Raw genomic sequence first — 23,093 nt, forward strand, 5'->3', positions numbered from 1 at the left:
ATGTTGCTTCCAGAAAACAGTTTGGAACTCGGTAGTGATTATTGCAACAGAAGACAGACGATTTTTAAGCACAACATTGGCAGTCCCCTTCTCTGAGCTTGTGTGGCCGACCACTTTGCGGCTGAGCTGTTGTTGCTCCTAGATGTTTGTACTTCACAATAACAGCACTTACAATTGACCCGGCAGCTCTGTTTGTCTGTGGAGATTGCATGGCCTGTGGTCGATTTTATACACCTGTCAGCAACGGGTGTGGCTGAAATATCCGAATCCACAGATTTGAAGGGGTGTCCACATACTTTTTTTCATAGTGTATCTATTTCTATCTGCCCTGCATGTATATCCCTCTCCCAGGCAGTATGCTCTTGCCCTCTTATCCGAATGGTACGGGCCAAATCGTATTAAAGTCCCCTCCCCCTCGCTCCCTCCCCCTCCACACGCCACCTCCTTTCTTTCAGACAGACTGTTTTTGCTGCAGTAAACGGTAGCCGTGGAGAGAGAGAGAGGGAACAGCTAGAAAAACAACAATCCGAAGAAGGAAGGAAAAAGTCAATATAGACAGATCCAGGGAGGCATCAGAGCAAGCGCCAGTTTTCCTGCAATACAGGGACCACTTCCAGAACCAACGGTGACAAATAGCCTATCCGTTCAGGATCGAGAATCCAGAGGCAGGCCTATTTCGGTGTGTATACTGTTATGTCCCTAACAATATTACTGTTGTTGGCTGTGTCCGGGCTGTAACAAACGATCGACACCTGTCACTGTTGTAAATACTATGCTTTCGTGTCCTGGAATGTTCCTGCGTGCGCCTCACCCAGTTGCCTAGGCTACTGGCAGGTGCTGGAGATAAAGCATTATCTTGACCCGGGAATACAATACTAGACGCGTTGTATAATTTAGTGCGAATATGCTTTTTGTTATTGGACTGTAGGCTACGTTATGCCTCGCCATCTCTCCCCTCCCTTTCCTGCATGCAAGGCTTTTATCATTGGTCGTGTTACTACAATCTACAACGGTGTGCGCCTTCATTTCTACGTATAGGCAGGCTAGGGAAAGGAGGAGGCACGATAAACCATACCGGGCTCCTTCCTCGTTTCTACGCGGCATCCAGCAGCATTGCAGGTGCCTTCTGGGCTGTAGCAGTGGTTCCCATCCTTTCCCGGTTACTGTAGCCTGCCACTAACTGCATGTAGCTCTGCCCGAGGACCCCTGAAGTACCCCCCCATGTGCATTTTACCAGCAGACCTATGGTCTCATGAGACTTCTCAAGTACCCCCTTTGGACAGGCCAAGTGCTCCTAGGGGTCCTAGTACCCAAGGTTGGGAACCACTGGACTATAGGACCTATCTTTAGATTGGATTTATCCAACCCCTTAAAGGTGGTGATCAGCACTAACGTTATTCTACAAATCAGTTCTGTTTTTTCATCGGCACCCCCCCCCATCATATCCCCGCCCTATTCGCCCGCCCGTCCGTCCCACTGGCAACCTCTCTCTAGCCATGGCCCGCGCTGAACCGAATGGCGAAGGAGAATATCGAGGATAGATCCTAGCCTTGGCTCGGCCGCCATGTAAGGCTATTTCAGTGTGTGTGTGTGTGAGAGGCTGAGGGTATTATAGTGACACCGTGTGTGCTACATCTGTGTCATGTGAGGAGAGAAGCACCGTCAGGCAATTCTCAGCGGGCGACAGGTGCAAGCATTTTGCTGTCCATTCCGACGTTTTGCTTGGCCAACAAGGGGAATTTGGATTTGGTTCATTTGTGATATTTGTAATTAACTAGAGTTGTTTTGGGCCCAGAAAACATCCCACTTATACTCCAGAGCTTGAATACATTTAGACATCAATTGAATACATTTAGGGTAATGACAGCCCACACTGATTTTCCGCCCTTAGTGATTTAGAACGTTGCCTTTTACGGTGGTAGGCTCGATCACCGCGTTGCTCCCGGTACGATATGACACAGGCAGCAGATCTACGAAACCCACGGAGAAGCGCGTGAGCAACGATGTCCAAAAGTGCATTAAGCACCCGCCAACCGATCAGAACGCAACCAATTTATCCCGAACGGCTTGTTCTTGTTTTATCGACCTCCTCCGACAGGTAGCTCCAGTGCTACTCTCTTCTCCCCCCGCAGGTAACACTCCGGTGCTCCTCTCCCCCCGCAGGTAACACTCCGGTGCTCCTCTCCCCCCGCAGGTAACGAACACTCCGGTGCTCCCCCCGCAGGTAACACTCCGGTGCTCCTCTCCCCCCCGCAGGTAACACTCCCGTGCTCCTCTCCCCTGCATCCTGCCTAAACCTCCCGAGGATTGAGACGAACCAACCAACCATGGCATTCCCTTCTTACCTGGTCCCAAATCTATGGACTCTGAGTTTATTGACACTACTGGCAGCCTCTGTTCAGAGCAACTTCATTGTCTTTGGTAAGAATCTCTCTCATTACCTCTAGGATAGTCTCACCCTCTTCTACTCTCACCCTCTTCTACTCTCACCCTCGTCTACTCTCACCCTCGTCTACTCTCACCCTCGTCTACTCTCACCCTCATCTACTCTCACCCTCGTCTACTGTCACCCTCGTCTACTGTCACCCTCTTCTACTGTCACCCTATTCTACTCTCACCCTATTCTACTCTCACCCTCTACTGTCACCCTCCTCTACTCTCAACCTCCTCTAGTCTCACACTCTTCTAGTCTCACCCTCTTCTAGTCTCACCCTCTTCTAGTCTCACCCTCCTCTAGTCTCACCCTCGTCTAGTCTTCTCTACTGTCACCCTCCTCTACTCTCACCCTCCTCTACTCTCATCCTCTCCTGTGACCCTCCTCTCCTCTACTGTCACCCTCTTCTACTCTCAACCTCCTCTAGTCTCACACTATTCTAGTCTCACCCTCTTCTAGTCTCACCCTCTTCTAGTCTCACCCTCTTCTAGTCTCACCCTCTTCTAGTCTCACCCTCCTCTAGTCTCACCCTCTTCTAGTCTCACCCTCCTCTAGTCTCACCCTCTTCTAGTCTTCTCTACGGTCACCCTCCTCTACTGTCACCCTCCTCTACTGTCACTCTCCTCTACTGTCACCCTCCTATACTCTCATCCTCTTCTACTCTCACCCTTTTCCAGTTTCACCCTCCTCTACTACTCTCATCCTTCTCTACTCATCTTCTACTGTCACCCTCCTCTACTGTCACCCTCCTCTACTGTCACCCTCCTAGTCTCACCCTCCTACTCTCACCCTCCTCTACTCACACCCTCCTCTACTCACACCCTCCGAGTCTCACCCTCTTCTAGTCTTCTCTACTGTCACCCTCCTCTACTCTCACCCTCCTCTACTCTCACCCTCCTCTACTCTCATCCTCTCCTGTGACCCTCCTCTCCTCTCCTGTGACCCTCCTCTCCTCTACTGTCACCCTCTTCTACTGTCACCCTCCTCTACTCTCAACCTCCTATAGTCTCACACTCTTCTAGTCTCACCCTCTTCTAGTCTCACTCTCCTCTAGTCTCACCCTCTTCTAGTCTTCTCTACGGTCACCCTCCTCTACTGTCACCCTCCTCTACTGTCACTCTCCTCTACTGTCACCCTCCTATACTCTCATCCTCTTCTACTCTCACCCTTTTCAAGTTTCACCCTCCTCTACTACTCTCATCCTTCTCTACTCTAATCTTCTACTGTCACCCTCCTCTACTGTCACCCTCCTCTACTTTCACCCTCCTCTACTGTCACCCTCCTCTACGGTCACCCTCCTAGTCTCACCCTCCTCTACTGTCACCCTCCTACTGTCACCCTCCTCTACTCACACCCTCCTAGTCTCACCCTCCTCTACTGTCACCCTCTACTCTCACCCTACTCTACTGTCACCCTCCTAGTCTCACCATCCTCTACTGTCACCCTCCTCTACTGTCACCCTCTACTGTCACCCTTGTCTTCTGTCACCCTCCTCTACTGTCACCCTCCTCTACTGTCACCCTCGTCTAGTCTCACCCTCGTCTAGTCTCACCCTCGTCTATTCTCACCCTCCTCTATTCTCACCCTACTCTAGTCTCACCCTCCTCTTCTGTCACCCTCCTCTATTCTCACCCTCCTCTAGTCTCACCCTCCTCTTCTGTCACCCTCCTCTAGTCTCACAATCCTCTATTCTCACCCTCCTCTATTCTCACCCTACTCTAGTCTCACCCTACTCTAGTCTCACCCTCCTCTTCTGTCACCCTCCTCTATTCTCACCCTCCTCTAGTCTCACCCTCCTCTTCTGTCACCCTCCTCTAGTCTCACCCTCCTCTTCTGTCACCCTCCTCTAGACTCTCAATCCTCTAGTCTCACCCTCCTCTATTCTCAGCCTCCTCTATTCTCAGCCTCCTCTAGTCTCACCCTCCTCTAGTCTCACGATCCTCTTGTCTCCCCCTCCTCTTCTCTCCCCCTCCTCTAGTCTCACGATCCTCTAGTCTCCCCCTCCTCTTCTCTCACCCTCCTCTAGTCTCACCCTCCTCTAGTCTCCCCCTCCTCTTCTGTCACCCTCCTCTAGTCTCCCCCTCCTCTTCTGTCACCCTCCTCTAGTCTCCCCCTCCTCTTCTGTCACCCTCCTCTAGTCTCCCCCTCCTCTTCTGTCACCCTCCTCTAGTCTCCCCCTCCTCTTCTGTCACCCTCCTCTAGTCTCCCCCTCCTCTTCTGTCACCCTCCTCTAGTCTCCCCCTCCTCTTCTGTCACCCTCCTCTAGTCTCCCCCTCCTCTTCTGTCACCCTCCTCTAGTCTCCCCCTCCTCTTCTGTCACCCTCCTCTAGTCTCACGATCCTCTAGTCTCACCCTCCTCTAGTCTCATCCTCCTCTAGTCTCATCCTCCTCTAGTCTCATCCTCCTCTAGTCTCATCCTCCTCTAGTCTCATCCTCCTCTAGTCTCATCCTCCTCTAGTCTCACGATCCTCTAGTCTCACCCTCCTCTAGTCTCACCCTCCTCTAGTCTCACCCTCCTCTAGTCTCATCCTCCTCTAGTCTCATCCTCCTCTAGTCTCATCCTCCTCTAGTCTCATCCTCCTCTAGTCTCATCCTCCTCTACTGTCACCCTTCAGTTTTTAGTTGTTACTGTGTCATTACAAGGTAGTCACCAAGCTCCTTTCCCCCCGAACTCCAATGGAATTTCTGCTATTGTTTTTGAAGAATGTGTGTGATTTACACTTGCACAGGTCTGTCTGTGTGTGACACACACACACACACACACACACACACACACACACACACACACACACACACACACACACACACACACACACTCGCGCATACAATAGGCTACACCCACATTATTGTGTAAGCCTGGCATGATCAGTAGAGCCATAGAGGTTTGATTAGGAGAGCCCTCAATGGAGACAATATGTTACACACACTGCTCCCAGTGGACACACACACATCTATCAATAAAAAACCCTACGATTGGCAGGAAATCATCCTTTCATATTCATTGATTTGAGCAGTCATTGTTGACTGATGGGGGTTAGATACAAGCACACAGTTTCTCTCCCTGTTCTACATTACTATCCCACAGATTAACCACTGTAACAGTCCCACAGACTAACCACTGTTACAGTCCCACAGATTAACCACTGTAACAGTCCCACAGATTAACCACTGTAACAGTCCCACAGACTAACCACTGTTACAGTCCCACTAATCCCACAGATTAACCACTGTAACAGTCCCACAGACTAACCACTGTTACAGTCCCACAGACTAACCACTGTTGCAGTCCCACTAATCCCACAGACTAACCACTGTTACAGTCTCAGACTAACCACTGTTACAGTCCCACAGATTAACCACTGTTACAGTCCCACAGATTAACCACTGTAACAGTCCCACAGACTAACTACTGTTACAGTCCCACAGATTAACCACTGTAACAGTCCCACAGACTAACCACTGTAATAGTCCCACTAATCCCACAGATGAACCACTATTACAGTCCCACAGACTAACCACTGTTACAGTCCCACTAATCCCACAGATTAACCACTGTTACAGTCCCACAGACTAACCACTGTTACAGTCCCACAGACTAACCACTGTTACAGTCCCACAGACTAACCACTGTTACAGTCCCACAGACTAACCACTGTTACAGTCCCACAGACTAACCACTGTTACAGTCCCACAGACTAACCACTGTAACAGTCCCACAGACTAACCACTGTTACAGTCCCACAGACTAACCACTGTTACAGTCCCACAGACTAACCACTGTTACAGTCCCACAGACTAACCACTGTTACAGTCCCACAGACTAACCACTGTTACAGTCTCACAGACTCACCACTGTAACAGTCCCACAGACTAACCACTGTAACAGTCCCACAGACTAACCACTGTTACAGTCCCACAGACTAACCACTGTTACAGTCCCACAGACTAACCACTGTTACAGTCCCACAGACTAACCACTGTTACAGTCCCACAGACTAACCACTGTTACAGTCCCACAGACTAACCACTGTTACAGTCCCACAGATTAACCACTGTTACAGTCTCACAGATTAACCACTGTAACAGTCCCACAGACTAACCACTGTAACAGTCCCACAGACTAACCACTGTTACAGTCCCACAGACTAACCACTGTTACAGTCTCACAGATTAACCACTGTTACAGTCTCACAGATTAACCACTGTTACAGTCTCACAGATTAACCACTGTTACAGTCCCACAGATTAACCACTGTTACAGTCCCACATATTAACCACTGTAACAGTCTCACTAATCCCACAGATTAACCACTGTAACAGTCTCACAGATTAACCACTGTTACAGTCTCACAGACTAACCACTGTTACAGTCCCACAGACTAACCACTGTAACAGTCCCACAGACTAACCACTGTTACAGTCTCACAGATTAACCACTGTAACAGTCTCACAGATTAACCACTGTTACAGTCCCACAGATTAACCACTGTTACAGTCCCACAGACTAACCACTGTAACAGTCCCACAGACTAACCACTGTTACAGTCCCACAGATTAACCACTGTTACAGTCCCACAGACTAACCACTGTAACAGTCCCACAGACTAACCACTGTTACAGTCTCACAGACTAACCACTGTTACAGTCCCACAGACTAACCACTGTAACAGTCCCACAGACTAACCACTGTTACAGTCTCACAGATTAACCACTGTAACAGTCTCACAGATTAACCACTGTTACAGTCCCACAGATTAACCACTGTTACAGTCCCACAGACTAACCACTGTAACAGTCCCACAGACTAACCACTGTTACAGTCCCACAGACTAACCACTGTTACAGTCCCACAGATTAACCACTGTTACAGTCCCACAGACTAACCACTGTAACAGTCCCACAGACTAACCACTGTTACAGTCCCACAGATTAACCACTGTTACAGTCCCACAGATTAACCACTGTTACAGTCTCACAGATTAACCACTGTTACAGTCTCACAGATTAACCACTGTTACAGTCTCACAGATTAACCACTGTTACAGTCCCACAGATTAACCACTGTTACAGTCCCACATATTAACCACTGTAACAGTCTCACTAATCCCACAGATTAACCACTGTAACAGTCTCACAGATTAACCACTGTTACAGTCCCACAGACTAACCACTGTTACAGTCCCACAGACTAACCACTGTTACAGTCCCACAGACTAACCACTGTTACAGTCCCACAGACTAACCACTGTTACAGTCCCACAGACTAACCACTGTTACAGTCCCACAGACTAACCACTGTTACAGTCCCACAGACTAACCACTGTTACAGTCCCACAGATTAACCACTGTTACAGTCCCACAGATTAACCACTGTAACAGTCTCACAGATTAACCACTGTTACAGTCTCACAGATTAACCACTGTTACAGTCCCACAGACTAACCACTGTTACAGTCCCACAGACTAACCACTGTTACAGTCCCACAGACTAACCACTGTTACAGTCCCACAGACTAACCACTGTTACAGTCCCACAGATTAACCACTGTTACAGTCTCACAGACTAACCACTGTAACAGTCCCACAGACTAACCACTGTTACAGTCCCACAGATTAACCACTGTAACAGTCTCACTAACACTACAAAACAGTACCCTATATCATTTTTTTTTTATATGTATACATTATTTACAAGTATATATTTTTGATGTATTTTGTATTTATTCAGACAGTAGGATACATAGATTTGGGGAGACAGAATCTTGGACTGGGGAGCGATCCCTGGTTTCCCATGCAGGGATTACATGTGGACTAGAGTTGGCAGTGTTACTTATTCAGCCCAACTCAGACACACAGTAGCCTATATTATCTCACGTCAATATGCTCACTCTTGCAGATGTGATGTGCACCCACACAGAACCCCAGGAATTTAAAAGCATGCAAACACACGCACCTACTTTAACTACATCAGCTGTTTTCACTGTCTGTTGTTGAATTATGCATAATTGTATTTTTTTTCTGTGCTTCTGCATGAGAAATGTGTATAGAGCAGTTGGAGGAGTGGCCAATGTGAGTCAGTGAGAAGCTGTACTGTATACTGCTGTGGGGTAGCAATGGTAAACAAATTTATGCAGATACTGAGATGAGGGCTCGTCCCAAGTGCCACCCTATTCCCTATATAGGGCACTACTTTTGACCAGGGCCAATAGAGCTCTGGTTAAAAGTAGTGCACTACGTCGGAAATAGGGTGGCACTTGGGATGTGACCGAGGTCAGTGTTGGGAACATGCTAATGAAATCAAATAGAAACGAAGATTGCAATTATCAAATTCAAGACATTGATGAGATGCAGAAAGATAATCAAGTCCTGATGTATGAACCTGAGAGGGCGTAGACCTTAAAATGTGTGTGATTCTTCACGTAGAGATTATTTTGGCAATTTAACACGAGTTTTGCAAAAAGGACTTCTCACATTCAGAAATATGTCACATTCGATTAGGGTTTGTATTGGTGCAGAATTGACCATGCAAGAACAAACCAATGGAATCACAGGCCCTTGTTGTTTGTAGCTAAGAGCGGTTTTGCACTACTGTCCATCAACTGGGACTCTGGTAAATCTGGTTGTCTAGTCGTTTTTTCTGTGATTGGTACATACATTAAATTAATGATTGAAATGTTTTTTTTGTTAAATGTAAAAAAAAATATGCAGTATAGCCATTGATTCTTGAATAATCTAGCTGATTTTTGGGCTTTACATTTCTCCAGACCCATCCTTCAGCTGTTTAGGGTTACTGCTTTGTTGTTTTTCTAATCTCAGATTGCCCCTTTTAAAAGGTACATCTGGCTTAATGTTGTGTGTCTGACCTAAACTATGACACAGCTGTGCTGCCTGGTAACTGGGTGCCTGGTAACTGGGTGTCTGCTAACTGGGTGCCTGGTAACTGGGTGCCTGGTAACTGGGTGCCTGGTAACTGGGTGCCTGCTAACTGGGTGCCTGCTAACTGGGTGCCTGCTAACTGGGTGCCTGCTAACTGGGTGCCTGGTAACTGGGTGCCTGGTAACTGGGTGCCTGGTAACTGGGTGCCTGCTAACTGGGTGCCTGCTAACTGGGTGCCTGCTAACTGGATGCCTGCTAACTGGGTGCCTGGTAACTGGGTGCCTGGTAACTGGGTGCCTGGTAGCTGGGTGCCTGGTAGCTGGGTGCCTGCTAACTGGGTGCCTGCTACCTGGGTGCCTGGTAACTGGGTGCCTGGTAACTGGGTGCCTGGTAACTGGGTGCCTGGTAACTGGGTGCCTGGTAACTGGGTGCCTGGTAGCTGGGTGCCTGGTAACTGGGTGCCTGGTAACTGGGTGCCTGGTAACTGGGTGCCTGGTAACTGGGTGCCTGGTAGCTGGGTGCCTGGTAACTGGGTGCCTGGTAACTGGGTGCCTGGTAACTGGGTGCCTGGTAGCTGGGTGCCTGCACCCCAAATGGCAACCTATTCCCAATGTAGTGCACTACTTTTGACCTGAGGCTCATGGGGGGGGGGGGGGGGGGGATGGTGCCCTTTGGGATGCAGACCTAGATATATGGAGAGAGGGGGAGATGGAGAGGAATGGGAGAGAGGCTCCAATAATGGCCGGTAGTGGCCGGTGAATGGGCAGTTCATTTTAAATTGCCCGAACAGAAGGGCCTACTTAGCATAAATAATGCAATGTTATGTTTCAGAGAGGAAAAACGATTAGTATGGCAGATCAATGACTACAGATGAACGATCAGATGGACCAAGCCTGTCTGTCACTACAACATGTCTCAAAATCTATACTTGCTTCTTTCATGCTTTCAAAACCTCCATGTTATTGCTGTGTCTTGTTTTCATCCTCCCCGAAACAAAATGCTCATCAATAATATTAGCAAAACAATACAAGTGAGAGCTCACATAAGTCAGCGACTCGGCGCTCATTTAAACATTTGATGCAGAAGGAATCCCCATATGAGCAGCGTGTCAGAGTCAGGGAAGAACAACGCTGTTTGTCTGTGCTGGGCCCCTATACAGAGAGCCTCTAATTGTGTACAGTATCTATTCTCCACAGCTGGATGTGTAGTGGAACAGTTCAACTGGACTGGCTCTCTGAAGGCTACAGATTAGAGCTGTGATTGGCCAAGACTGAGTACCAAACGGTACCCTATTCGCTATACAGTGCACTACTTTTGACCAAAGCCTTATGGATAAACTATGGACCCTGGGTAAAAGTAGTGCACTATATAGGAAACAGCGTATCATTTGGAAAGTAACTCTGTTCTGTATCACTAACCAAGTTACCTCAGGCCAGGGTGTCGTGGCCACCCGCTGTAGCACTCATAAGCGCACAGCATGACACACACACACACACACACACACACACACACACACACACACACTTCCCGTCACTGACTGTGCCCCTTCTCAGTGGAGACCTCAGGGAATAATGTCTGTGAATCAAATGACACCCTATTCCCTGTGTAGTGCACTTCTTTTAGCAAGGGCTCATAAGGCCATTGGAAACAGGGCCCATAGGGCTCTGGTCAAAATAGTGCACCATATAGGGAATAGGGTGGTATTTCAGACGCACCCATTGTGTCATCTCAAGACCACAACACAACGTGATTAATCGTTTATTTTCCTCAGTGTATTCTCTCTCTGGCGTCTGGGCAACGGACCGCTGGATTGAGTGGGGCAGAGAGAGGCTGCACTTCCAGCTGTGACCAATAATGAATACAGATGAAATGATGGGTGTAGACCAATCATTAATGTGGGTGAAATTTACAGGCCGGACGGAGGGAGGGAAGGCAGGAGGGAGGGAGGGAGGGCCTCTGTGTTCTGTGCCAGCAGTTCACTTTAGTTTGCTCAGGGAATCGAGTTCTGGCAGAACACAGGCCTCCTGAAAGAACCACTAATTTCCAGTTTGTGCTATTTATTGTTGATGACTGGCTGACTGAGTGTTGGTCCTAAATGGCACCCTATTCCCTGTATAGTGCACTACTTTTGACCAGAGCGAATATAGGGAATAGGGTGCTGTTTTGAGAGACAGCTCTGGTTCTGTATCTCTAACCTAGTTACGTCAGGCCAGGGTGACGTCCTGTTTGTTGACCGACTCTCTGCGTCCCAAATGGCATGATGTTCCCTATATAGTGCACTACTCTGGTCAAAAGTAGTGCACTATATAGGGAATAGGATGCCATTTGAGAGGCAGATGCTGACTGGGCATCCTTGTGTGCCAGCCAGACCAGGCCAGGGCTGATGGGAAACATGTCGCTAAGTTCGCCCCCAAATGGACGGATTCCTGTCAAAAGTAGTGTACTAAATGAGCACTATATAGGGAATAGGATGCCATTTGAGAGGCAGATGCTGACTGGGCATCCTTGTGTGCCAGCCAGACCAGGCCAGGGCTGATGGGAAACATGTCGCTAAGTTCGCCCCCAAATGGACGGATTCCTGTCAAAAGTAGTGTACTAAATGGGGAATAGGGTGCCATTTGGGATGAAGACTAATACACAGACAGGCCTGGTACCTCCACAACAGTGAGTGGGTGGAGGGAGGCAGGCCGGCCGGCAGGCAGGGAGGGAGGCTCTACCTATCCTGTCAGCAATGATGACTGATAAGCAGCGTTGACTCATTAACAACTGGAGAACAAGAAGCCTGAGGCCTTAGTTATTTTGTTGAATTACTGGCTAGTGACTGTGACATTAATAATATGAGGCTTTTTCATCGCCCTCTAACTCTCTCTCTACTCTTGACGGCCCAGGCCCACTGGTTTCCCAACCTAAGTGCATACTGGATGTATCAAGTGCTGATTTGGGACCAGTTTTGCAGTTTATAAATCACAAGGGAAAAGGTTACATGGACATGGAAATAACTGATCCTAGATCTCTACTCTGGATGGACCCGCCCAGACCACTGATATCCAGTTCATCCCTATTCTCCACCCTTCTTCCGAAGTGTGGACTTGCACACTTCCATCATGGATTTAAAAGCTTTGCTTTGGTGTAATCATTGGTTTAAGGAAGTTATTTTGAATCCATGACAGGAAGTCTTAGCACTTTGGGAGAAGAATGAGGATGCAGTGAGTGAGTGAGAGACAGACTGAGTGAGTGAGTGAGTGAGTGAGTGTGTGAGTGACAGACTGAGTGAGTGAGAGAGAGACAGTGAGTGAGAGAGAGACTGAGTGAGTGAGACAGTGAGTGAGTGAGTGAGAGAGAGAGAGAGAAAGATTGAGGGAGAGACTGAGTGAGTGAGTGAGAGAGAGACTGAGTGAGTGAGTGGGAGAGAGAGAGAAAGATTGAGGTGAGTGAGTGAGTGTGTGAGTGAGTGACAGACTGAGTGAGTGAGTGTGTGAGTGAGTGATTTAGCGAGTGAGTGAGTGAGTGAGTGAGAGAGAGAGAGAGAGAGAGAGAAAAGTGAGTGGGAGACTGAGTGAGTGAGACGAGAGAGAGAGAGAGAGAGAGAGAAAAGTGAGTGAGTGAGTGAGTGAGAGACTGACTGACTGAGAGAGAGAGAGAGAGAGAGAGAGAGGAGAGAGACTGAGTGTGTGAGTGAGAGAGAGGAGTGAGTGAGAGACAGACTGAGTGAGTGAGTGAGAGAGAGGAGTGAGTGAGAGACAGACTGAGTGAGTGAGTGAGAGACAGACTGAGTGAGTGAGTGAGAGACAGACAGACTGAGACTGAGTGAGTGAGTGAGAGAGAGGAGTGAGTGAGTGAGATACAGAGAGAGGAGTGAGTGAGTGAGTGAGTGAGTGAGTGAGTGAGAGAGAGAGTTTACTGGTTTGAAGACGAACCACACAACTTACAACATTGGACACAATCTCATCCTGGAATATCCAAGGCCTGAGGTCATCTGCCTTTGGCCTAAAGATCAGGAACCTGGACACAGACATTGTCATGCTACAAGAAACATGGTATAGAGGAGATGGACCCACTGGTTTTCCTCTAGGTTACAGAGAGCTGGTGGTCCGATTAACCAAACTACCAGGCGTGAAACAGGGAAGGGACACACAGGGAAGGGGTATGCTCATTTGATATAGAGCAGACCTAACTCAACTCACTTTGGTTAGAAATTCAAAAGGAAATGATCTTAACAGAGAAAAATGTCCTCCTCTGTGCTACCTACAATTATTCCCCCCCACTAGAATCCCTATACTTTAATGAAGACAGCTTCTCCACCCTGGAGGGGGAAGTCAATCATTTCCAGGTACAGGGACATGTACTAGTCTGTTGCGACCTAAATGCCAGAACTGGACAAGAACCTGACACCCTCAGCACACAGGGGGACAATCACCTATCTGGAGGTAAAGCATTACCACCCCCACATGCCCACCTAGGCACAACTACGACAACATAACTAACAAAAACGTGTCACAACTACTGCAGCTCTGTCGCACGCTGGGTATGTACATAGTTAATGGTAGATTTCGAGGGGACTCCTATGGTAGGTACACTTATAACTCATCTCTTGGCAGTAGTACTGTAGAATACTTTATCACTGACCTCAACCCAGAGTCTCTCAGAGTGTTCACAGTCAGCCCACTGACACCCCTATCAGATCACAGCAAAACCACAGTTTACTTGAACAGAGCAATACTCAATCATGAGGCATCAAATCCAAGGATCTGAATAATATTAAGAAATGCTATAGATGGAAGGAAAGTAGTGTGGAAACCTCCCAAAAAACAATTAGGCAACAACACATTTCTTGGACAAAACATTCCACTGTAATAGTGAAGGTGTAAACTTGGCAGTAGAAAATCTAAACAGTGTATTTGACCTCTCAGCTTCCCTGTCAAATCTAAACATTTCAAACAGAAAACCGAAGAAAATAAACAACAATGACAAATGGTTTGATGAAGAATGCAAAAACCGAAGAAAGAAATTGAGAAACCTATCCAAGCAAAAATATAGAGACCCAGTAAACCTGAGTCTACACCTTCACTATGGTGAATCACTAAAACAATACAGAAATACACTATGGAAAAAGAAGGAACAGCAAGTCAGAAATCAGCTCAATGTATTTGGCCTATGGTGTTGATGTACCCTCAATGAAATTAGAAAACATTCAGACAACAAATTCCAATTGGCTATACTTAAACTCCTTAACATCATGCTTAGCTCTGGAATCTTCCCCAATATTTAAAACCAAGGACAGATCACCCCAATCTACCGAATTGGAGACAAATTTGACCCCAATAACTACAGTGGGATATGAGTCAACAGAAACCTTGGGAAAATCCTCTGCATTATCATTTACAGCAGACTTCAAATCAAAGTTTATTTGTCACGTGCGCCAAATACAACAGGTGTAGACCTTCCAGTGAAATGCTTACTTACAGGCTCTAACCAATAGTGTAAAAAAATATGTTAGGTGAACAATAAGTGAAAACAATGTACTGAGCAAATGTCAAATTTGCTTTTTACCAAATTACCGTACGACAGACCACATATCCACCCTGCACACCCTAATTGACAAACAAACAGACCAAAACAAAGCCAAAGTCTTCTCAGGCTTTGTTGATTTCAAAAAAGCAGTTGACTCAATTTGCCATGGCGGTCTGCTATACAAATGGATGGAAAGGGATGTCCGACATAAAATCCATGTACACAAACAACAAGCGGTTAAAATGTAAAAAAAAACACACATTTCTTCCCACAGAGCCGTGGGGTGAGACAGGGATGCATCTTAAGTCCCACCCTTTTCAACATATATATCAACGAATTGGTGAGGGCACTAGAACAGTCTGCAGCACCCAGCATCACCCTACTAGAATCTGAAAGTCAAATATCTACTCTTTGCTGATGATCTGGTGCTTCTGTCCCCAACCATTGAGGGCCTACAGCAGCACCTAGATCTTCTGCACAGACTCTGTCAGACCTGGGCCCTGGCAGACCTGGGCCCTGACAGACCTGGGCCCTGACAGACCTGGGCCCTGACAGACCTGGGCCCTGACAGACCTGGGCCCTGACAGACCTGGGCCCTGACAGACCTGGGCCCTGGCAGACCTGGGCCCTGACAGACCTGGGCCCTGACAGACCTGGGCCCTGACAGACCTGGGCCCTGACAGACCTGGGCCCTGACAGACCTGGGCCCTGACAGACCTGGGCCCTGACAGACCTGGGCCCTGACAGACCTGGGCCCTGACAGACCTGGGCCCTGGCAGACCTGGGCCCTGGCAGACCTGGGCCCTGACAGACCTGGGCCCTGACAGACCTGGGCCCTGACAGACCTGGGCCCTGACAGACCTGGGCCCTGACAGACCTGGGCCCTGACAGACCTGGGCCCTGACAGACCTGGGCCCTGACAGACCTGGGCCCTGACAGACCTGGGCCCTGACAGACCTGGGCCCTGACAGACCTGGGCCCTGACAGACCTGGGCCCTGACAGTAAATCTCAGTAAGGATAAAATAATGGTGTTCCAAAAGAAGGTCACGTTGCCAGGACAACAATACAAATTCCATCTAGACACCGTTGCCCTAGAGCACAAAAACAACTATACATACCTTGTCCTAAACATCAGCGTGACGGTAACTTCCACAATGCTGTGAACAAGCAAGAGAGACAAGGCAAGAAGGGCCTTCTATGCCATCAAAAGGAACATCAAAGTCGACATACCAATTAGGATCTGGCTAAAAATACTTGAATCAGTTATAGAGCCCATTGCCCTTTATGGTTGTGAGGTCTGGGGTCCGCTCACCAACCAAGAATTCACAAAATGGGACAAAAAACAAATTGAGATTCTGCAATAATATCCTCCATGTACAGTGTAAAACACCAAATAATGCATGCAAAACACAATTAGCCCGATACCCGCTAATTATCAAAATACAGAAAAGAGCAGTTAAATTCTACAACCACCTAAAAAGAAGCGATTCCCAAACCTTCCATAACAAAGCCATCACCTACAGAGAGATGAACCTGGGGAAGAGTCCCTTAAGCAAGCTGGTCCTGGGCTCTGTTCACAAACACAAACAGACCCCACAGAGCCCCAGGACAGCAACACAATTAGACTCAACCAAATCATGTGAAAATGAAAAAATAATTACTTGACACATTGGAAAGAATTAACAAAAAACTGAGCAAACTAGAATGCTATTTGGCCCTAAACAGAGAATACACAGTGGCAGAATACCTGACCACTGTGACTGACCCAAACTTAAGGGAAGCTTTGACTATGTACAGACTCTGTGAGCATAGCCTTGCTATTGAGAAAGGCTGCTGTAGGCAGACCTGGCACTCAAGAGAAGACAGGCTATGTGCCTGGATGGAAACTGAGCTGCACTTCCTAACCTCCTGCCAAATGTACATATTAACAACATATGCACAATATGACATTTGAAATGTCTTTATTATTTTGGAACTTTTGTGAGTGTAATGTTTACTGTTATTAATTTGTTTATTTAAATGTTGTACTTTATCTACTTCACTTGCTTTGGCAAAGTTAACATATGTGTCCCATGCCAATAAAGTTCTCAAATTGAATTTAATTGAATTGCAGAGCGAGACGGAGGTAGAGAGATGCTGAGAGAGACGGAGGTGGAGAGATGCAGAGAGAGAGAGAGAGAGAGATGGAGGTAGAGAGATGCAGAGAGAGAGAGAGAGACGGAGGGAGGGAGATGCAGAGAGAGACGGAGGTAGAGAGATGCAGAGAGAGACGGAGGTAGAGAGATGCAGAGAGAGACGGAGGTAGAGAGATGCAGAGAGAGACGGAGGTAGAGAGATGCAGAGAGAGACGGAGGTAGAGAGATGCAGAGAGAGACGGAGGTAGAGAGATGCAGAGAGAGACGGAGGTATAAAGATGCAGAGATAGACGGAGGTATAAAGATGCAGAGAGAGACGGAGGTATAAAGATGCAGAGAGAGACGGAGGTATAAAGATGCAGAGAGAGACGGAGGTATAGAGATGCTGAGAGAGACGGAGGTAGGGAGATGCAGAGAGAGAGAGACGGAGGTAGGGAGATGCAGAGAGAGAGAGATGGAGGTAGAGAGATACGGAGGTAGGGAGATGCAGAGAGAGAGAGAGAGAGAGACGGAGGTAGGGAGATGCAGAGAGAGAGAGAGAGAGACGGAGGTATAGAGATGCAGAGAGAGACGGAGGTAGAGAGATGCAGAGAGAGACGGAGGCAGAGAGATGCAGAGGGAGACGGAGGTAGAGAGATGCAGAAAGAGACGGAGGTATAGAGATGCAGAGAGAGACGGAGGTAGAGAGATGCAGAAAGAGACGGAGGTAGAGAGATGCAGAAAGAGACGGAGGTAGAGAGATGCAGAAAGAGACGGAGGTAGAGAGATGCAGAAAGAGACGGAGGTAGAGAGATGCAGAGAGAGACGGAGGTAGAGAGATGCCGAGAGACGGAGGTAGAGAGATGCAGAGAGAGACGGAGGTATAGAGATGCAGAGAGAGACGGAGGTAGAGAGATACAAAGAGACACGGAGGTAGAGAGATACAAAGAGACACGGAGGTAGAGAGATGCAGAGAGAGACGGAGGTAGAGAGATGCAGAGAGAGACGGAGGCAGAGAGATGCAGAGAGAGACGGAGGCAGAGACATGCAGAGAGAGACGGAGGTAGAGAGATGCAGAGAGAGACGGAGGCAGAGAGATGCAGAGAGAGACAGAGGTAGAGAGATGCAGAGAGAGACGGAGGTAGAGAGATGCAGAGAGAGACGGAGGTAGAGAGATGCAGAGAGAGATGCAGAGAGAGACGGAGGCAGAGAGATGCAGAGAGATACAGAGAGAGACGGAGGCAGAGAGAGGCAGAGAGAGACGGAGGCAGAGAGAGGCAGAGAGAGACGGAGGTAGAGAGATGCAGAGAGAGACGGAGGTATAGAGATGCAGAGAGAGACAGAGGTATAGAGATGCAGAGAGAGACGGAGGTAGAGAGATGCAGAGAGAGAGAGAGACGGAGGTAGGGAGATGCAGAGAGAGAGAGAGAGAGATGGAGGTATAGAGATGCAGAGAGAGACGGAGGTAGAGAGATGCAGAGGGAGACGGAGGTAGAGAGATGCAGAAAGAGACGGAGGTAGAGAGATGCAGAGAGAGACGGAGGTAGAGAGATGCAGAGAGAGACGGAGGTAGAGAGATGCAGAGAGAGACGGAGGTAGAGAGATGCAGAGAGAGACGGAGGCAGAGAGATGCAGAGAGAGACAGAGGTAGAGAGATGCAGAGAGAGACGGAGGTAGAGAGATGCAGAGAGAGATGCAGAGAGAGACGGAGGCAGAGAGATGCAGAGAGAGAGAGAGAGACGGAGGTAGAGAGATGCAGAGAGAGAGAGAGAGACGGAGGTAGAGAGATGCAGAGAGAGACAGAGGTATAGAGATGCAGAGAGAGACGGAGGTAGAGAGATGAGAGAGAGAGAGAGACGGAGGTAGAGAGATGCAGAGAGAGAGAGAGAGACAGAGGTAGAGAGATGCAGAGAGAGACGGAGGTATAGAGATGCAGAGAGAGACGGAGGTAGAGAGATGCAGAGAGAGATGCAGAGAGAGACGGAGGTAGAGAGATGCAGAGAGAGATGCAGAGAGAGACGGAGGCAGAGAGATGCAGAGAGAGACGGAGGTAGAGAGATGCAGAGAGAGACGGAGGTAGAGAGATGCAGAGAGACGGAGGTAGAGAGATGCAGAGAGACGGAGGTAGAGAGACAGAGGTAGAGAGATGCAGAGAGACGGAGGTAGAGAGACGGAGGTAGAGAGATGCAGAGAGAGACGGAGGTAGAGAGATGCAGAGAGACTGAGGTAGAGAGATGCAGAGAGAGACGGAGGTAGAGAGATGCAGAGAGACAGAGGTAGAGAGATGCAGAGAGAGACGGAGGTAGAGAGATGCAGAGAGAGACGGAGGTAGAGAAATGCAGAGAGAGACGGAGGTAGAGAGATGCAGAGAGAGAGAGATGCAGAGAGAGAGAGATGCAGAGAGAGAGAGAGAGAGAGAGAGAGAGAGAGTGTCTGGCTGTGCTGATTTTCCATTAGTTTCACAGCTGATTAACTGACCTGACTACAGTCACAGTAACAACACCTGTCTCTTCCCCGATGAATCACACTTTGAGTGCATCCCAAATGGAACCCTATACCCTATATAGTCTATGGTCAAAAGTAGTGCACTATATAGGAAATAGGGTGCCATTTTGTACACACCCTTGGATCAGCACTCGTCTCTATTTGCACCAGACTCTAAAATACCCAAATGATTACTCCCATCTTATTATCAGGATGGCTGGACCTTTATGTGATGATTGATTAAGCTCCGAGCAACACAACAACTATAAACAGAGAGACGTATAGACAGTGAATCATTTCCATTGAGCCAAAAGCAGAACATGGGTCCTAAACAGCATCCTATTTCCAATGTAGTGCACTATATAGGGAATAGGGTGCAATTTGGTATTCATAACAAATGTTATCATCAGCTCCAGGTTTGACTCTGACCTGTTATTTCCTGACACATATGTTAGTCAGCCTGGTATGTGAGACACAGCTAAGCGCCCGCGTCTGGTGTGATAATGGTTTTTTAAAAAGTCATAAAAGGAATCCGAATGACACTGACACATGCACTGACTTGTTTCAATAACTTCTGATCTGAGAGGCGGCAGTATAGCTCTCGGTTTCTAAACAACAAGGAGAAGAAACCCCTTTAGACCTTGTCAATCCAAGTCAGATCCCATCACATCCACTCAGGCTATCTCAGATTACATCACAACAACAAGCAATAATGTTGAGCACTCTTGAGATTGTTGTCGAGACGGACGCGGGCAGCAGTTGCAGCACTCAAGAGTTTTTACCTCGTGTGTGAGGGAGGGGGAGTGTGAGGGAGAGGGAGTGTGAGGGAGGGAGGGCCATGTCAATCTCTGGGAGGGAGGGCGGTAGAAAATCGAGCCGTGTTAGCAGAACTGTCAGCTGTGAGCTGGCCGACCGCTCAGAAAGACGTTTTGATGAAAGGAACACTGAGGCTGGAAATTCATCAGTGGCTCTTTTGAAACGCCAGCGTCATTGTGCAGCAGGCAGAGTCTGGGTGCTGTCCTGCTTTTCAGCAATGTTTCCTTTGATTGTGCCGGCCTTGCGGTGCGGTGGAATGGTCCTCTGGCTCTTTTCATTGTTTGCTGTGGGGTTTACATCACCAAGGCATCCTGTCGTGGCAGCAAGGCTAGAAAGAAGCAGGAACAAACTCTAGGGATGTTTCTTTATCTTAAACCCATCACTGTTGCTGGCTCTGAAATGGCACCCTAGTCCCTATGTAGTGCACTACTTTTGACCAGAGCTCTGATCTAAAGTAGTGCACTACATAGGGAATAGGCTGCCATTTGGGATGTATACTTTATCTGAACCAATCACTGTGTTGTGTTCCAGTGATGTCATTAGATGGCTGTATTGTGGACCTCAGCTGTCACGCCCTGATCTGTTTCACCTGTCCTTGTCTCCACCCCCTCCAGGTGTCTCCCATCTTCCCCACCTGTCCTTGTCTCCACCCCCTCCAGGTGTCTCCCATCTTCCCCACCTGTCCTTGTCTCCACCCCCTCCAGGTGTCTCCCATCTTCCCCACCTGTCCTTGTCTCCACCCCCTCCAGGTGTCTCCCATCTTCCCCACCTGTCCTTGTCTCCACACCCTCCAGGTGTCTCCCATCTTCCCCACCTATCCTTGTCTCCACCCCCTCCAGGTGTCTCCCATCTTCCCCACCTGTCCTTGTCTCCACCCCCTCCAGGTGTCTCCCATCTTCCCCACCTGTCCTTGTCTCCACCCCCTCCAGGTGTCTCCCATCTTCCCCACCTGTCCTTGTCTCCACACCCTCCAGGTGTCTCCATCTTCCCCACCTGTCCTTGTCTCCACACCCTCCAGGTGTCTCCCATCTTCCCCACCGGTCCTTGTCTCCACCCCCTCCAGGTGTCTCCCATCTTCCCCACTTGTCCTCTGGGTATTTAAACCTGTGTTTTCTGTCTGTCTGTTACCAGTTCGTCTGGTTTGTTCAAGTCAACCAGCGGTTTGTCTCAGCGCCTGCTTTGCCACAGTTTCTCGTTTCCCCCCTTGTCCTCCTGGTTTTGACCCTTGCCGGTCCTGACTCTGAGCCTGCCTGCCGTCCTGTACCTTGGCCCCACTACCCTGGATTATCGACCCCTACCTGACCCTGGGCTTGCCTGCCGTCCTGTACCTTGGCCCTACTACCCTGGATTATCGACCCCTGCCTGACCCTGGGCCTGCCTGCCGTCCTGTACCTTGGCCCTACTACCCTGGATTATTGACCCCTACCTGACCCTGGGCCTGCCTGCCGTCCTGTACCTTGGCCCCACTACTCTGGATTATTGACCCCTACCTGACCCTGGGCCTGCCTGCCTGCCGTCCTGTACCTTGGCCACTACCCTGGATTATCGACCCCTGCCTGACCCTGGGCCTGCCTGCCGTCCTGTACCTTTGCCCCTACCCTGGATTATCGACCCCTGCCTGACCCTGGGCCTGCCTGCCGTCCTGTACCTTTGCCCCTACTCTGGATTATCGACCCCTGCTTGACCCTGGGCCTGCCTGCCTGCTGTCCTGTACCTTGGCCACTACCCTGGATTATCGACCCCTGCTTGCCTTGACCTGTCGTTTGCCTCCCCCTGTTGTTGCAATAAACATGGTTTCTTCAACACGTCTGCACTTGGGTCTTACCTGAAACCTAATATCAGCAAAGTGTTTGTATTGATTAGATGGCTGTATTGTGGACCTCAGCACAGTGTTTGTATTGATTAGATGGCTGTATTGTGGACCTCAGCACAGTGTTTGTATTGATTAGATGGCTGTATTGTGGACCTCAGCACAGTGTTTGTATTGATTAGATGGCTGTATTGTGGACCTCAGCACAGTGTTTGTATTGATTAGATGGCTGTATTGTGGACCTCAGCACAGTGTTTGTATTGATTAGATGGCTGTATTGTGGACCTCAGCACAGTGTTTGTATTGATTAGATGGCTGTATTGTGGACCTCAGCACAGTGTTTGTATTGATTAGATGGCTGTATTGTGGACCTCAGCACAGTGTTTGTATTGATCAGATGGCTGTATTGTGGACCTCAGCACAGTGTTTGTATTGATTAGGTGGCTGTATTGTGGACCTCAGCACAGTGTTTGTATTGATTAGATGGCTGTATTGTGGACCTCAGCACAGTGTTTGTATTGATTAGATGGCTGTATTGTGGACCTCAGCACAGTGTTTGTATTGATCAGATGGCTGTATTGTGGACCTCAGCACAGTGTTTGTATTGATCAGATGGCTGTATTGTGGACCTCAGCACAGTGTTTGTATTGATTAGGTGGCTGTATTGTGGACCTCAGCACAGTGTTTGTATTGATTGAAGCATTTCTCCGTCAGTGCAGGGTTCCCCAGAGTGTGTCCTCCATCCAATGAATGCATGGCTGTGTTGTTTACCACGGTTCGGTTTTTCTGATGAAAGCGTGGTTGTTTGGAGGATCTCAGTCATCAATGGGCTTTTCTGATGAGGTTGTCAATGTGTGGTTTGACTTATCAATATGCCTTTTTTGTTGTTGAAGGAAATGCTTTGTGCTGTAGGCCTAACTCATAACTCAAAGCATCACGTTGTAGATAAACTAACCAAAAAAAAACGTCTTTCTGATTCAGACATTTGATAGTGGGGCAACTCATCAATATGCTTTTCAGATGAAGACGATGCTTTGTGAGCGCATC

General features: G+C 48.4%; 1 protein-coding gene across 3 annotated transcripts in view; it reads left to right on the plus strand.

Moving 5' to 3' along the window:
* The first annotated feature begins 400 nt into the window (after positions 1-400).
* LOC110511052 (cell adhesion molecule 3) overlaps positions 401-23,093 on the plus strand; it is a 111,013-nt gene continuing 88,320 nt past the window's right edge. For 2 of the 3 annotated variants that reach the window (XM_036986490.2, XM_036986488.2), the window contains exons 1-2: positions 454-679; positions 2,257-2,421. In XM_036986490.2, the coding sequence (XP_036842385.1) occupies positions 2,328-2,421 (94 nt within the window). In that variant the 5' untranslated portion in view covers positions 454-679; positions 2,257-2,327. Of the gene's footprint in view, positions 680-2,256; positions 2,422-23,093 lie in introns of all 3 variants that reach the window. The other variant, XM_036986491.2, reaches the window with a different exon arrangement.

The sequence above is a fragment of the Oncorhynchus mykiss genome, chromosome 8 (genome assembly GCF_057628025.1).
Source record: "Oncorhynchus mykiss isolate SJ-2025 chromosome 8, ASM5762802v1, whole genome shotgun sequence".
NCBI classification, from domain to species: Eukaryota; Metazoa; Chordata; class Actinopteri; order Salmoniformes; family Salmonidae; genus Oncorhynchus; species Oncorhynchus mykiss.